Source organism: Lygodium microphyllum, chromosome 22 (genome assembly GCF_053477565.2).
Source record: "Lygodium microphyllum isolate KBCC chromosome 22, Lygodium_microphyllum_v1.1.10, whole genome shotgun sequence".
NCBI lineage: Eukaryota > Viridiplantae > Streptophyta > Polypodiopsida > Schizaeales > Lygodiaceae > Lygodium > Lygodium microphyllum.
This window is the reverse complement of record NC_141156.1, coordinates 88,001,390-88,019,046: the sequence shown is the minus strand read 5'-3', so window position 1 is coordinate 88,019,046 and position 17,657 is coordinate 88,001,390. Positions and strand designations below refer to the sequence as shown.

Genomic DNA, 17,657 nt, shown 5'->3' with positions numbered 1-17,657 from the left:
TGAGACTCTGTGATCTCACGTTCACTTGCATAGAATGAGAATCAGTGCTATCATGAAAAGGCTAATCAGAATTGATCATATGATCTCAAGTCTCCCAAATTCTAACGTCCATTTAACACCTCCCAAATATCAATTGATGCCAAAGCCCAAACATCACGATTATAATGTATCGAAAATCCACATCTCTTCTATTTTGCAAACACACAATAACCCAATTTTAAGGTGTAATTAAGCTCATCATTACAGATCTCTTTTGATTTCAACTATTGAGCACATAACTGTTGTATACATAGAGCGATGACATGCTAAGGACCTTTGCATGTACATAGGTCGGTCAACGATGGTTGAACTAGCAAGCTTCAATTCCTATTACTTTTACCAAAACTTCGAGCGTAAGTCAAATTTACTACCATCTGTTGGCACTTGTATTTCCGATTACAGCCATCAGCAGTATGCTACACAAATTTTGGAACCACGATCTCATTCAGTAAATTTCCTGTATTCATGCCACATACTTTATATGAAGGGGCATGCCTCCAGAGTACGGCAAAGATCCTTCTCTTGTCATCCACTGCCATAATTTTAACAGTACAGCTAAGATCCTTCTCTCTTGTAATTCACTGCTCTAACTCTACAATGAAATAAAGAGTACCATTTAGTCACCCCCCACCCCAAAAAAAAACAAACAAACAAACAAAAACAAAAACAAAAAGCAACAACAAAAGGCTTATAATTTAGCAATATGGCAATCCAAAAAGATTGGATTTTACAATGGAAATACAGCTAGTATCTTGATAGAAAATGAAGTACAAGCCCACTAGACAAAAAGGAGTGAACTCAAGAGTCATTGCAAACAAGTTATCATCCACAATCTCAGTGTAGTGATAAATACTTTAATGTTTGAGAGCATTGCGAATACACTCTTGAGAACAGCAATAGGAAACATCACACTGCAGGGGTAAAACAATTTAAGAGTATACTTCAGTCCAATCGCAGAGTGTCCATTTACACAACAGAGTTAATCCTATTACAATGACGTTTCATTGGTGAACATTTCCCAAAAAAACTCTGCTCAATTACATCATTTGTCATCTGAGCGTGAAATCTGGGAAATCAAGGTATCACCAGAATGATGCTGATCAGAAAATGCCTACTTGCCAGCATGAGGAGATATTAAAGGAATAGCTAAAGCCCTTACAAAAGTTAAAACAATAGGATTAGTGTAATCAATCATATCAACGATGCTCTGCAGTGAATATCTTTCTATCAGAATAGTTACTATGGCACTCTGTTTACATGCATGCTTAAATAATGTCCAGCAGGACTCCCCTTGAGCTCCTTTCAAAAAAATTTAAGGACTCTGAAGAGCCTGGAGGAGGTGATGATTTAGATTTTGACATGTGGAACCATCCTGAATTTCTAAGGATTTTAATAAGCCTCAGCCACAATCCTTGAATTTCTCGCAAACAAGCTATAACAGGTGGAATCACAGCCGTGAATCCATAAATGACATACTGAATTAGTATAACCGAACTGCTCGATAATGGCAAACAAGGCTATACCTGACCCCGTTCATTCACTAGGCTCGTCTCCAACCCGCACTGGAAGCTGTGTTAAACTTACAATAATGATCAGTCGATGTAAGAGAGACCAGAACTGCCAATCACTCAGAACTAGACTATGAAGCAACAAGACCCCATAAAGGGGTCACCCACTTTGCGGCACTGCTTCATCACTGTGAAAAGAACGCCCGCGCCTATGAAGCCATTTCTTTGAAATTCACAAGCTGCTCCCAGGCCTATTAATGGAGACTCTTGTTTACTTACAATGCAGGCCTGCCTTACATGAGGCACACATACCACCAGCTTGGAAACTGTAAAGATGATATTGGCCGTGAATGAGCGATCTTCTGATCTTGTATGCCCAGATAAAAGTAGAATTTGTACTCCGCCTGCAAATTATGATCCTGCCACTCCATGGACCTCCAATATACCAGCTCCATTTGTTGCTGAGCCCAGTTTGTCAGATCCAGAATTCAAGCTGTCAGCATCTGTCCCAGCAGATTCAGCACTGCTCATGCTATGAGAAGCCCTTCCAGAACTCTTGGAGTCTTTGCCAAGAGAGTTATCACAGATTTGCTCCTCAGATACTGCCAAGAAGCTTTGGCCTCCTTCAGGCAGCAAAGCCTCTACCTTGTTCCTCTCCCTTAGCTGCTCTTTTCTTTCTTCTGGTTCACTTGGGCATACACCCTCTATGCTGGCCTTCCGCCTCTTTAACACATCTGAGTCATTCTCAGTAGCAGTGGATCCTGACAAAGATTTCCGTTTTGCATTTTGAATCATTTTGTCCTCCTGTATATCATACCAAACAGGGTCCTTGATGCCAGGAGATCCAGCAGGGATTTCAAGCTGATGTTCAGTACCATTGTTTCGTACGGTAGGAGGATCTTCGTCCTCATCTTCATAATCCACCAGCCCAAATGCACCACTAGGCAAACACGCAGTACACAAATAAAGATGTTTAATTGGGAAATGCATATATGAATCATCTACAGCAGTAACAGGACAGCATGCCTAGAATTACAAGGATCAACTGTACAACATCAAAAGGCATCAATCACCTCAAAGGACCACCATTTACAATTACAGCTTGTGCTGGTTTTCCAGCTGGTACAACAGCCTGTATTGAAGCCGTATCCTCTTCATCATCACTGCATTCACGAAAACTATAGTTTCAGTTTCAAGCACAGGTTTCACATTAATTATGAAGCAAGAAAACAGAAACTAGCAAGCAACCTGTCTTCATTGAAATACTCTTCTTCATCTTTGTCTAGAGCGCGCTCATCCTTCCGCCTTCTTGAATCAGAAAAACCATCCAGCCTATCACGACTGTAGCTCCCCTTATCTCTACTCCTCACTGCTCCAGAGTCTTGTTCACGATTAAGCATGCCCTCTGATGCCTGTTCATAAGAAGTCCATACTAAGAGATGCAAGGAATTTTGAATGTGTCCAAAGAAAGTTTGTAAAGAAATCCTACCTGGTCATATTTAAGCTTTAGTTTGCTGAAAGTATCCACATACTGAATGTTCTCCAATTTGTCATGATATTTCTCAACCACGTGAGCAATTAGCGATTTGATACTCTCCTGCACAGCCCACCAGCAGACTAATTATTGACTTTTTTTAAAGTTTTCCCAGAGAACACTCCCTGCTGGTCCATTCCATCCTTCTATAAATGTCTAGCAGTATATTCACTTACTTAGCAGGTCAAAAGAAATAAGAGAAAAAGATCCAAATATCTGAAATTTCATAACTTTGTTGGAGACCCACCTTAAAAGGAAGTCTCATTTGTTTCAAGCCCATGCATATCAACTTAGGCTTATACAAAAAACATTGGCATTTCCAAAATTTTCTATTAGCCAAGTAAAGTTCACCTTTAAAATAAAGTTGAACAACTCCAATACTGCAGAATTGAGAAGATTGTAACGGCTCCCATTTGCCAAAAATGCTTGAACCACAGGTTCAAAAAGGTCATGTTTGATGATATAACGATAATAAAATTCATCCTAAAAATAATGCAAAAAGTATTTCATTAGAATGTCATCATAAATAGAACCAACTTCAAGAAAAACATCTGCAACACCAAGATGCAAACTTTGATAAACATATAGAGGCCGATACATCTCTTATGTAAAGTACAAAATAACCAGACCCACGAGATTTCCACAAATAACCATGAATAGAAAATTGAATGGAACTTACCTTTCGCCCTACACATGTCCGTAGAAAACGCACGGCAGCCACAACAAGATACTTCTCTCTCCTTGTCACAAGCCGCAATACCTTTTCTATAAGCTGATTTCTCTGTATGTAGTATCTTTTTTGTTTTTTTCCCACAGAAAGACAAGTGACAATCAGACTAGTATGGCCAAACCAACATTAAAACCCTTTTTAATCAAATGCTCAATTCACTTACTGTATTCTGATTGCATGATGTTGGACGCAAAAGCATAGGAGTTCACATACAGTCCCCAGTATCTCTGGGCTAACATTGTTTGGCCTTTCCACTTGTCCGCGTTGAGCCCCACTCTTTTTGTTATTGGAACTTCCCTTGAATGAAGTGCCAGAAGCCAAGACATCCATGATCTGATCCATGTATTTACCATAGAAGACATCAAGAAAAGGGCTCTTCTCTGGTGGTTGCTGTCATAAACACAGGACACCAGACCTCAGATACAACATTTGTTCCCAACATCGATGTTTAAATAGTTATTGAGTAAAATGCTCTGATACAGTGTCAAGATACGAATATAGCAAGCATGAGACCTTGCAAAGAACACACATCACCATAGCTGTAAAGCACGCAGAAGTCTCACTAATCATTCTGTGAAGCCTAGCAAGAAACAAGGTCATCATCAAGCATACAGCGAAAAACAGTGATACATTTTACTAGACAATGTGTTAATATGCACCTCTGCTAAGCCAAGCTCACATTGAACTCAAGGTTTTGAGCTACTTCACATAACCAGTGACTTTTACTCACCAGAAGACGTATAAATTCTGCATCCAAATACCAATCCATAGCATATCAAGCTTGCTATATGATTAATCCATTGTATGTTAGTAAAACTTTCGTTTCCTTCGAAACAATCTACATGTCATACAATCACTTTTGCTCCATACAAATATGTTATAATAAATAACAGTCTTTCCCATCAAACTTGTAATATACTCCAAGCTGTCAGTACATGGACTAGCCATGAGTTATCTGTAGTAGCTTGCACCCAAAAAACTGTGCTAGAACATCATCACATTTGACATCACAACTCTTCCTCATGTAAAACCATTCCACTTCATCATCCATTCCTCCTGTTCTCAATAAGCTACAGCTATAACAAAAAGGGAAAGGGCCCATCCAAATGCAATGGTACAATTTGTCCCTATAAGTAGCAACATGTTCTCCCAAGCAGTAACACGTCACCTTAGAGATAATTAAGCCTTGGGCATCCACAAGATTTTGATAAGTTTTCTGACCATAAGAACCTTCAGAGATTAGAAGCCTAGAACTCAAGCCTCCATATGTTTGTAGATTCGTTTTCATTACATGCTCAGCTTTCCTAATTAGATAGTGAATGTTTATTCAAGGTGTGCTCTCTTAGGACAGAAAGAGACAGATACCAAATGTATGCATAAACATTCGTTAGTTGTTGACTCATGAAGGTGTACAATATTCATAGACGATTGAAGCAACTTTAACAATTCAGCTTTAACAGTGTATGGCACCTCCATCATAAGATGCATGAGCTCAGATATTTTCTTGTTCCCCAAAGCCAGCAATCAAGGAAGCTTCTACTCACCCCCCCTGTGTCACTTTGATCTTGAACAATGAGCATCTTACCTCACATGGATCAATAGAATCATCTCTTTGGGGTTCACTGCAGATTTTGGTTCAAGAATATCACCCATTTTACTGCAGATTTTGGTTCAAGGTCTGTCACTGATACATAGAAAATGAATTGCCCCGTTGGAGGAATATCACCCATTTTTCAGTAGCACTGCCTAGATAGAGTACAAGGAACTACAAGCTTGAAATTTTTACCACTGGCACATATAAACATAAGAATCACCTGGAAGAATATCACCCAGTTTTCACTGACACTGCCTAGATAGAGTAGAAGGAACTTTAAGCTCTTGAAATATGTACCACTGGCACATATAAACATAAGAGTGACCTCATCTGGATAAGTTTTCAGAAACGTCCTAAATGTTGTATTTTATTAACAGCTAGAGGACATCTATATTGGGCAAGGTAAACTTTTCTCTAGAACTCCACCTGACCATTTAGAGTCCCATTCCTGCATTCCTAAGTAGTGTAATGTTTCCATATTCCACATTGCAACCTTCCAGTAACAGTTTGACTTTGCTCATACAACTGTAAGATGCTCAGTGAAAAAAACTGCAGTTGAGGAGATATGCATGCAAGCAATTAATGAGCTCCAAGAGGCAGCTGAGTTTACAATATAGCACAGAACATACGTACCCGCTCCGTGATTTCACAATCTAAAAGCATTCGCATGACTTCAAGTAGCTGGGCCTGAACACCTCCTTGAGAAGGGGTTAGCATACCTGTAACCTTCAAGGCCCAAAACACAGACAAACATAAGATGCAAGTGCAAACAAGACAAAAGACTGCAAACACGGCAGGCAGCAGCAGACAATAGTTCAGAGACTTACTAAGTAACTGAAAAGGGTATTCCCTTGTTGCTGGATCAAAAATCTTCTCAACATTGACGGATCGTGATTCAGCACCACAATCAAAATGTCCGTTCTACAATCAAACATAAATAATCAAAAGTATGAGTTGAACACATTAATTTACAAGAACACTAGGGAAACTAAACTTCCAGATAAGACATTTGTTTACCCACTAAGACGAAGATTCTCATCAGCACTTCCAAGCACATCAGTGACAACCTCAAACAAGCCTTCCCGAATGAGTGCACTGAAAAAACACCCCCGATTTACCATTAGAAACCTGTACATTAGTCAATCACTACCAGCTGTGTGAAAACACTTGTATGCATATTTGCACACTGCATGCATGCTTGCAGACATGTGCATGGGCAAACATGCACAATGCACAAACTTTCATGATCACGCCATCTTGTTGATTGTAACTATCTATTCGCATAGATCTAGCCCACATTCCAAGGTAGTAATCCTTTGTGTGTGAGTTTGGCCATGATATACTTAGAGTTCTGGTTAAAGGCACCCAATCAAGTCATAGGAGCAAGTGAGCACCAGTTTTCTTCTGACCCACTATGTGGGTTCACCATAACCTACAACCACTTATCAATGGCCACCTTAAATGCACTATTCTAGACATCCATTAATTAGAGGGGAAATTTTTCAATAAGCAATTAAATATGCACTCTCATTAAAAATGATACATTTTCTTCTTCCCTTGCATTGTGACAGCATCCTTGGTCTTGCCGTGTCCTATGAATAGTAATCTACCCTCATGCTTTGTTCCTATTGGCTATTCAATGTTGTATAGAAACCCATTTCAAATGGATTTTATTTCAAAACAATCAAGCTATTTATCTCTCCTTTGTCATGTAATATGAATTAGTTTTTAATACAGTATATGATCCAATGATTTTTTCCTTGACTTTAGTGCACATAAAAATTCTATTTATTTACCCCAATGTATAAAAGATGTTGGAAGCCCCCCTTCCCTCTAGGTTTCATTTGTACAATTGATAGAGTTTTTTAGGACATCATAGATGATATACCTTTTTCACCATAATGATAACAATTGTCCTTTGGCGTACACCATAAACAATACATCCTCTTCACCACAATCTTCGGCATACAACCTCATTAGTTGTGGAGTAAGTCAATATTTTTTTCTTTCGTTGCTCTTTTTGGTGTGAAAGGGGTTTTCCCATTGTAGTCTTTTTGCCTTTCTTTCTTGTTTAGAACTTTTTAACTTCTATGCAATGCAATCTCATGGTAGTAGCAGCCTTGAAAGCACCCATAAACAGAGGACTATGGCAAAGCTAGCTAACTTGATCAAACTAAAGGCGAAATGTTGAAAATAGACCAACCTATAATAAATGCTACTGACCAATTGGAGTACATGCTATTGCCAAGACTGCCACATGGCAAAAGACAAAATGCACCATTCACAATGTGAAAAGTGTTAGTTTAATACACATCACAAGCTTTCGGAACTACGTTTAGCCTTCATTTGGGTGTTCAACAAAGGCAGCTGGGCGGCTTATTTTGGGGTTTCACCGACTGTCATGTGTCCCATTTCAAGGCTTTTTGGGCTTCTTCAACTATCTCATGTCTCGCCTCATGTTCACTCTGAGTTTCTTGTATCCATGTTTTCTTTCGTTCTTCAATGTCCATGCTTCCTCATTCATGCTCACAATCATTTGCACATTCTCACATAGTATTAGACAACCAGTGTTGCAGGTTTGTTGGTTGTGTGCTCTTATTATTGATCGTTTCGCATGTGAAACCTTTGTGTTTTCCACTATTGGTGCCTCCCCACCCCCTCCTCTCAAGCTGGCGACCTGCCCAGCAGCTAAGTCAACTCATAGCAATTGCAGACAACTTGTTTTCCATCTCCAAAACATGTTGTACTCTGCATTTTCTGCTGTTGTGACCTCATTTGGGCCTAGGGCTGCCTCCCAAAAGGATCATCACTTACCACATCTCCTAGTTGTGTGTCATAAGGACATGTATTTTTGAAACCTCACTTAAAATGTGGATTAATTTTTTATCACATGGTTAAGTAAACGTTGCATATGTGAGGTATAACTGGAGTTAGAGCAAATTTATGAGCTTGCGACCCGAGAAAATCACAGGATGTTAAATGCAAAAGTTGTTGTAAGTTATATTGCACATGTACTTGGTGGTATCTGGTACCAATTGTTGTCTTGGTTCATTCATTTGGCCAGACACTAGTGAAGTGTTGTTTAATAGTACTTAATATCACTCTGATAATCAAAGATCGCATAGAGACTCTCGGCAATGAAAGTTGCCTAGCCAATTTAATTATTGGCCAGTCATTTTTTTTTCTAGGTATCTAAATAAATATTAGATTAATTTTTAGTATTTAAACAATGAAATCTCATACTTAATTATAGCTAATGCTGAAAAAACCATTTGGAAAAGTTGCCACTTGTCAAAAATGCCCATGCAAGACTGAAAAACACCTTGAGCGGCTAGAGAGAGGCATTCAGTGCATTCAGCATGCAAGAGAGAGGAAGGAGATGTTGTTGGTTTGGTCTACAACCATTGGAGGACCTTCTAAGGCAGCCAAGGGCAAAAGAAGACCAATCAATAATAGGCGACAACATCTACAGTTGTTGAGACAAGGTAGTAGCAATAAATGACTGATTTTCTTCAATTCTTTACAAAGAAAGTCTCAATTTTCTCTCTCCTTAGCATTCTCTCTCATCTTCTAGCCTTCTACAGCCTTGCTCCAAAGATTACAGCATTGAGATTTCCAATGGCTTAGAAACTTCAAATTTCTTAGCTCTAAACCCTAATCTGCAACAGAAATTAGGGTTTAGCAACAATCTCGTGAAGCATGCTAAAAATTGGAAGCTCCAAAACTTGGATTCAATAGGGCTGAAGCTGTTTTCAATCACATTCAAGTAGAGGGACTAGCAAATCAATGAAAATGGGGCACTTTTCATCTCCATCAATGCAAATGAAGGCCAATTGACCGCCCAAATCAAGGAGCAAATTAGATTGAAAACTTACTGGTCATTTTGAACAACAACGGGAGTTAGAATACCGAAAGGGATTGGAAAAATCCCATTGTACATCAACTTCTTCTTCAATTAAATTAAAGAAATACCAAAAGAGGCACCACTTTTAGGGCCAACAAGGTGTCCATTATCCAAGATTGTAAGTTGATTTGCATTTCTCAATTTTGTAATAAATGTTGCTGCTATAACTAAGTTGTAATCAAGAAATTACCACCCATCCATGGAAGCAAGGCTGATTTCATGGTTCCATTGTTGGGATACCATCGAATCCTTTGAAATGGTGGACCCATGGCACTTGATTGCAACCTAGGACTATTGCATTAGTGCTCAAATTGCTCTCAGCAGTGAATTACAGCAAGCATGTCTTCACATGGTGATATCGGATCAAGTGGAAAGGATGCATCACTCCTTGGTCAATCATGTGATGAAGGGGAAAATGCAATGACCGATGTCTGGCATGGTTCTAAGCATGGACAGCAAGCTGAAAATGTGGGAAATACCCTAATATTGGCACTTCAATGCATAAAGAGGTTGATGACCAGCAAGGGGCTGAAGAATTCGATGATAGCTTCAACAATTGAATGCATACAGCAGCAAATCTTTTGCTGAATTGGCAAAGGATCCCCAGTTTTCTAGATTCGTGAATGCACCAAGGACAGCAAAAGGCAAAGAGAAGAAAACACCTTCTACAGCTTCAGGACAGCCACAAGAACCAAAGGAAATGCCTAACCCTTCTTTGGAAGCGCCCAAAATGCTTGATGAGCACAAACAGTTGGTACCCTTGGGAAACAAGGACAAATGCATGGCCAACTTGGTAGTACCAATCCATAGGGACATGGGCAGCAAGGTAATCATGTACATGCAAGCATGGGACAGCAAGGATACTTTGATGGTGGTACCATTTTTCATGCTATGATTGGACACAAGGCACATACCTGAATGTATTGCTCAAATCCGTATGGTATGCACCAGCCAATGCATGGCTCACAACACCCAATGTATCCAGATAATACAAGTGGAATGCCCAATCCCATGTATGGCAACATAGACATGATGCCTAGGGCACAAAGGGAACCATATGGATATGTATTTGGACCCCCGAGGACTATTGGAGCAGAAGGATTTGATGTTGGTCATGTGGGAGCATCTAATAGTGCTGGTTATCATGTAAATACAACAAATGCACCCTATTTATAACAACTTGACTCCCATAGGTCCACCGAAGGACTATGATGAAGGTGGCAAAAGTGTGAAGTCCACACATTTTAGTGGTGCACAAGATAGGCTAAACTAAGCAGCCTGCCAATGCCCCATCTGAGGTTCACTCATGAACCCCGCCAAGAGACCAATAGCAAAACAAAGATCAACACGAGTGTTGAGGAGCCAAATCAATGATCCAATCAACTGAGGATAGCGGGAAGCATCCGCCAAGGGAGAATCTGAATGTGAAGTGGCCTTCCAATTCGGATCCATAGAAGTAGAAATGGTCCGACAATCCTCCATCGCAAAAGAAACCAAGAGCTCCTATACATATCTCTGCTGAGAGATGAAAATCCCCCTCTGAGACTGATAAATCTCATGGCCCAAGAAGAAGTGGAGGAGACCCAAGTCCGTCATCTCGAACGTCTGATGTAAAGCTGCCTTCGTCTCTGTGACCTTCTGTGCATGATCACCTGTGACAATCAAATCGTCAACATACAACACAAAAAGCACACAACCAGCCTTGGAAGTGTGTACATAAAGTTGCTGATCGGCCTTGGAACGCCAATATCCCAACTGTGACTGAAGGAACGAGTCAATCTTTTCATTCCATGTACGCAGAGCTTGCTTGAGGCCATACAAGGCCTTCTTTAACCTGTAGACTTGCCCATCTGAAGATCCAAAGCCAGGAGGCTGCTCTACATAGATCTCCTCATTCAAATCACCATTGAGGAAGGCCGACTTTACATCCAACTGGTAGACATGCCATCTCCTATGGCCAGCCAAGGCAAGAATAGCTCGAATAGTCGCCATACGAGTAGTGGGGACAAAAGTATCATGGCAGTCAATCCCTGGGCGCTGTGCAAAACCCTGAGCAACAAGGCGAGCCTTGTGCTTGTCCAAAGAACCATCGCTAAGGTACTTGGTCTTGAAGACCCATTTGACGCCAATCACCTTCTTATGCGAGGGGCGAGGCACGAGGTACCAAGTGCCATTCCTCTCAATAGCCTCCAACTCGGCTTCCATAGCTTTCTTCCATGGTGTGGAATGTAAAGCCTCCTTCACGGAGGTGGGCTCTCAATCTTGCATAACACGGGTCATCAAACAATAGTAAGAGCAAACAAGCATGTGCCTGGTGCCTGGTGCCTCCGTGACCGCTGCGGACCATCCTGCAGTCCCCACTCCTCAGGGACCTCCTCGATCCCTGAATCTCGGAGGCTGTCACGGGCCCAACAAGGAGGCCGGACCTCTCCTCGTCGCTCTCCATCAGCTGAAGACTCTGGAATATCCACCAGTGGTAACTCCTCGGGGGTGACCGGTGGAACAGTAGACTCTGTGTCGGAAACAGAATCAGAATCAAAAGGCGCTGGCTCCAAAGGAACTGTCTCAGGAGCCCAACTCTCCCTTGGATCTCCAAGAACGGGATGCTCCTCACCCGCTGCTATGGCCGGAACCTCCATGAACCGCACACCTTGACTGGTATACACATCCCGCTTTACGAGATCATACAAGCGATAGCCTTGAGACTGAGAGCTGTAGCCAACAAACACGTGTCTTCGAGAAGCCGCTTCAAATTTATCGCGATGAGTCTTGGGAATGTGAACATAGGCATCACACCCAAAAACCCTGAAATAAGAAACATTGGGCTTAGTCCCAAAGGAAGCCTCAAAAGGTGTCATCCCATCAACACCCAAAGTGGGGGATCGGTTGAGGATGTGGACTACAGTAGCCACAGCCTCGGCCCACAGAAACTGAGATGTCTGTCAGTGCTCCATCATGGTGTGCGCCATCTCGATCACACTTCGATTCTTCCGTTCAAGAATGTCATTTTCTTGAGGAGTGTTGGTGTTAGCAAACTCCTGGTAATTACCTTTATCTGCACAAAAACGAGCAATCTCCAAACTCATTAGAAACAAATTCACCACCCTTGTCGGATCGTAAGGTCTTCAATCGCCGGCCCGATCGGTTCTCCTCAAAGAGAAGCCAATCCTTGAAGTGGGAGAAAGCCTCCGATTTCAACGCCAAGAAGTAGACCCAAGTCATCCTACTGTAGTCATCTACGATCAACATGAAGTACGAGCTTCCTCTCAAGGACTCGTTCCTCATAGGGCCACAAAGATCCGTAGAAACAAGCATCCCTATGCTGCGAAACTTTGTTGGAAATCGCATCTCTATACTGCTTCCCACGAATGCAGGAGACGCAGGGCTGCTGGCTCACCACTATGTCCGGCAACCCTCGAACAAGCTGTCTACGTGACGCCCTCCAAAGATAATCATAGTTGAGGTGACCAAACAGAGCATGCCATAGCTATGACTGTGTCTGTGAGGTAAGAAGAAGAGTAGAAAGAGCGGTAGAAAACATCAATTTGTAGATGTCGTTCTCCTCATATCCTGATGAGAGAACCTTCCTTGACCCACGATCAAGGACTCGTACCGAATCACTGTCAAACTTCACCAAAAGTCCAAGTGAACAAATCTTATGAACCAAAAGGAGATGATACCCTAGACCTAGCACATGCAAGACCTCCGAGGTATGAGTACCACCACGTCCATCTGAAATAAGCTGCATCTCACCCTTGTCCTGCAATAGACACCGAAGAGCTATCTCCGATGAGAATCTACCCACGCGAAGGTCACAACTGGGCAACACCAACTGATGAAGGAGTCATGTGCCGGGAGGCACCATTGTCAACGATCCACTCTCGAGCCTGGGGAGCTGTCATCGCAGCATCAGAAGCCGTCGGTGTAGAGTCCTCAATGACTGCTAGATGAAGAAACGCAGCTGATGAGGATGCAGCTACCGCTCCAAAATCCTTCGTGTTCTTCTTGTTGGTGCCTTCTTGTCCTTATCGGGGCAATCCTTCTTCCAATGGCCAGTCTTACCACAAATATGGCATGGGGATTCTTTGTCCTTGTCCTTCTTTGACTTGTTGTCCTCCTTCTTCTTCTTTTGGTCCTTCCCCTTCTTCTGAGAGGCTTGACCTGTCAAAGCTTTCGACTTGGAAGCATGCTGTCCCTTCAGTTGTTCCTCTTGGTCCAAGACCATAGGAACCAACTCTTCCCACCGAAGAGTAAACTAACGCCCCGAAGCAATAAGGGCGGAGTAAAAAGCACCGAATCGTGGCGACAACTGGGATAGAAGTGCGATCGCCATGTCTTCGGAGGAAATCGGCTTCCCCGCATTCTAAACCTGCATCTGAAGCTGTCTAAGCTTGTTGATGTGCTCCCGCAACGAAGAAGACTTGTTCACAGACAAGGTCCGCATCTGCACCTCAAAGAAACCCTCTTCATAAGGGTCATCCGGTTATACATCTGATCAAGCTCCAGCCATATCTCCTGAGCCACCGTCAAGTACTCGATGTGGGCTATCACGGCTGTAGTACAAGACAGAAAAAAAAAGAACGAATCCGGGCATTCAGTTTGTCCCAGTGAGACTGTGCCTTGGCCAACTCCGCACAAGCATCGGAAGAGAGTTTGGACTCATCTCTCACCGAGGGCCGGTCGATCTCCTATACAAGCTCTGCCAAATCGTAGGACTCAAGGATGGCCAACATCATCACGCACCAAATGCGGTAATTGTCGCCATCGAGCTTTTGATCTGAGGGAAGAGCCGGTAAAACCAACACCTTCCGATCCATGATCGTCTGGAACTCCAAGTCAATCTCTATAGACATCTTTACCTGTAATGCCTGCAAAAAACGCACAAGCAGCCCCCTCTGACTGTGAAAACGCAGCTAGCTAGGGCTCTTTCTACGCGTCTCGAACCTTCTTCACCTGCCAGAGGCGATGAAAAAGTAAAACCTGCACTTGAAAGCTGAAAACACAACCTTCCTCCTCTTCAAACAGCAGTAATCAATAGCAAATCCACCAACTGGACTCCTTTCCCGCGCGCCCATGCTCGTTTCAACCTTGTTCCGATGCATAGCCCTCCCGCTCGCCCTCGAACGCTGGAAACGCAGCCTTGTGTCACGATGGAATCTCCTCTTCACACAGATTCTTCACTCAATCAGCCCTTCTTCACTGCTCTGATACCATGTCAAAGTGCACCCATTCAGAAGCGTGGACCAAGACTGAGAGAGAGAGTGAATGCAGAGAGGAGAGAGAGAGAGAGAGAGAGAGAGAGAGAGACAGTGGAAGATGAAGATCTGATGTATAAAGTGTGCTGTATACAAAGATACGCAGATATGTACACGGGCACAGTGCGCGGGACTGCGTGTCTCCACCTCGACGATGCAACCTGCTGTTCACCTCGAAGTACGCTGCAGTCTGCACAAATCTCCAGCCTGAAATCTGCAAAGCAGAACTGTGGAAGAATGTGCAGAATGTCGGCTATAAATAGCCGAAAATAATGTGATCAGAAATGACAGGTTGGCTGCATTAAATGCAGCCGACTGGTACAGTCCGACTGTACTGCCACGTGGCTGGCCGACTGGTACAGTCCGACCAGACTGCCACGTGGCTGGCTGCTCCGCCAGGGACTGATTGCTAACAGCAACCTCTACACTCTGTTTAGATAGGGCAGCAGCAATAAATGACTGGTTTTCTTCAGTTTTTTGCTTCTACAAGCTGTTGACATAGAGCAACAACAGTAAATGACATATTTTCTTCAGTTCTTCACAAAGAGTGTCTAAATTTTCTCTCCTCAGCATTCTCTCTCATCTGTCGGCCTTTCTATAGCCTTTCTTTCAACATTACAACATTGAGATCACTAGGGACTAAAAAACTTCAAATTTCTCTCCTGTAAACCCTAATCTGCAGCACAAATTTAACCCGAGCACTAGAACTATACTTTTGCATCAGTGAGTTTCTATGGGATGAGTGACTATGCGATGTATGCAAATGAGTATGAGTTTCACCCAAGCACTAAAACTATACTTTTGCATCAGCGTATGACTGATTTGGCATGAATTTTGCCTCAATTTTGAGACAAAAATTATGATTAGTTTCTGCTTAGTTTTTTATCATCTTGAGAACCGTTTATGGTCACTTTTGGGATTAGTTTTGCATCAGTATTTGCATTGATTGCTAGTCAGTTTTGGCAATGAGTTTGTGATTAGTTTGGGGTCACATTTGCAACAGTTTGTGATTGGTTCTCAGATCAGCAAGTGATCAATTTATGATTAGATTATGCTCAATTTTCAATGGTTTACATCTGGTTCCATGGACAAATTTCAATGGTTTACATCTGGTTCCATGGACAATAGCATATGTTATGATGCCATTGATGTTTTAGCTATGGTTTATGCTTGGTTATGCTATGCTATGGTTTCGTTTTCATGAGAAATAGACATGTCACATGATAATCTTGCAATATTTTTAAGATTCTTTACGAGTCTTATAATATGTTATGATTGCCTAATAATTTTCAGCATGTATCGCACATATGAAATGGTTGAGCAACAGTGCGCAATGTTATATTAACTATGATGCCTTGTGAAAATTCCAATCCACTTTTTTTTTTATGTACCTGGTAGTGCAATCAAGGACGATTGCAAGGATTTTAAGAAACGAGGATGTGACTTTTGAAATCTCACTTAACATGTGGATTAAATTTTAATCATATGGTTAAGTAAATGTTGCATAAGTGAGGTGTAACTGAGGTTAGAGTAAATTTATGAGCATGGGACCTAAGGAAATCACGAGATGTCAAAGGCAAAAGTTGCTATAAATTATGCCACACAGGTACTTGGTGATATCTGGTACTAGTTGTTGGCGTAGGTCATTTATTTGGGCATAAGTGTTAGTTAGTGACACTAGAGAAGTGGCATTTAATGGTACCTAATGCCAATCTGATAGTCAAAGATGGCGCAAAGACACTTAGGAATGAAAGTTGCCTAGTCAATTTAATTATTGGCCAATCAAATTATTTTTCACAATATCGAAATAATTATTAGATTAATTTTCACTATTTAAAGACTGAAACTTAATATTTAATTATGTATGATGCTAGAAAAACCATTTGGGAAGGCTGCCACTTGTCAAAAATGCACATACAAGACTGAAAAACATCTTTAAAGGCTAGAGCGAGATATTTTTTAGTGCATTTAGCCTGCAAGAGGGAGGGAGGAGATGTTGATGGTCCGATCTGCAACCATTGGAGGACCTTCTAAGACAGCCAAGGGCAAGAGAAGACCAATTAATAGCACACGACATCTACAGCCTGTTGAGATAGGGCAGCAACGATAAATGTTATTGTTGTAACTAAAATTGCAATCAGGGAATAACCACCCATCCAAGAAGGAAGGCTGGTTTCATTATGAGCTCTTATCAAAGCCAATGGAGACAAAGCAACTCTGATAGTTTAGTGTGTGTTTGTCACTTGTGCACATCTTAGTGTTCATTTCTTGTGTTTGCTAGTCAGATATCGATCACTACTGCCTATATGTGGTCTCCCCTTGCTCCAAGATGCTGTGATTTTGCCTAGGCAAGCATGACAATAATTTTTGCCTTGTTTATTGCTGCCGACAGCATCTACTGCAGGTCGGAGAGCTTTTTGGGCCACATGGACAGCAATCAGCTAGATTTTGGGCTTTTCAGCAATTTATAGCCCTTCCACACTTGCCAAATCATTCTCTTCTGCAAGTATTTGAAGCAAACTTTGTCTCCAGCATTCTCCTCCCTCTCCGGTGTTATTGCCACCATCATTCTCAGCCTGATTTGGTGCCCTCACTGACATCTCAGGCTACGTGCAAGGACTGATTAGTCCATACTAGTGTTTTCAGCATTCATCTTCAGTCAATTCAGATTTCTTTCTTCCTTCTCCTACTGCCTCTCTCTTTGTGTTTGTGTTCCTCTTCTATTGTGCACTCTCACATGGCAGCATCGCCAAACGAGAGGACATAGCTCTTTCGAACTGATGCAACCCCCTCGGACTGCAATCATAGCAAACCACATCAGCATTTTGCTGAAAATGCAGCTGTTCTCTTGTAGACAACAATCTCCATCGGCAAACACAACTATTTCCTGGTGCACAAGACTATCTAGACCATCTCAACAACAATTTGCATCAGCATTTTGTGCAAATGCGACAGTTTCTTGTGTAGGCAACAGTTGATATCATCCATGCAGATCGTCTACATTGATTTCCTTGCTTTTCTTATACAAGAGAAGGAGGACCATGTATACGGATTGCGAAAGGCCCTTTATGACCTGAAGCAAGCTCCTTGTAC

The 17,657-nt window shown here is 41.9% G+C and overlaps 1 protein-coding gene across 1 annotated transcript in view; it reads right to left on the bottom strand.

Moving 5' to 3' along the window:
• Positions 1–980: 980 nt before the first annotated feature.
• Positions 981–17,657, bottom strand: part of LOC148017385 (uncharacterized) — a 72,708-nt gene continuing 56,031 nt past the window's right edge. The window contains exons 16-25 of the mRNA XM_087663265.1: positions 6,423–6,500; positions 6,233–6,326; positions 6,039–6,131; positions 3,975–4,201; positions 3,761–3,875; positions 3,433–3,564; positions 3,037–3,144; positions 2,796–2,959; positions 2,621–2,710; positions 981–2,487 (exon numbers count right to left, since the gene is read on the bottom strand). Coding sequence (XP_087519391.1) covers positions 1,959–2,487; positions 2,621–2,710; positions 2,796–2,959; positions 3,037–3,144; positions 3,433–3,564; positions 3,761–3,875; positions 3,975–4,201; positions 6,039–6,131; positions 6,233–6,326; positions 6,423–6,500 — 1,630 coding nt within the window. The 3' untranslated portion in view covers positions 981–1,958. The remainder of the gene's footprint in view (positions 2,488–2,620; positions 2,711–2,795; positions 2,960–3,036; positions 3,145–3,432; positions 3,565–3,760; positions 3,876–3,974; positions 4,202–6,038; positions 6,132–6,232; positions 6,327–6,422; positions 6,501–17,657) is intronic.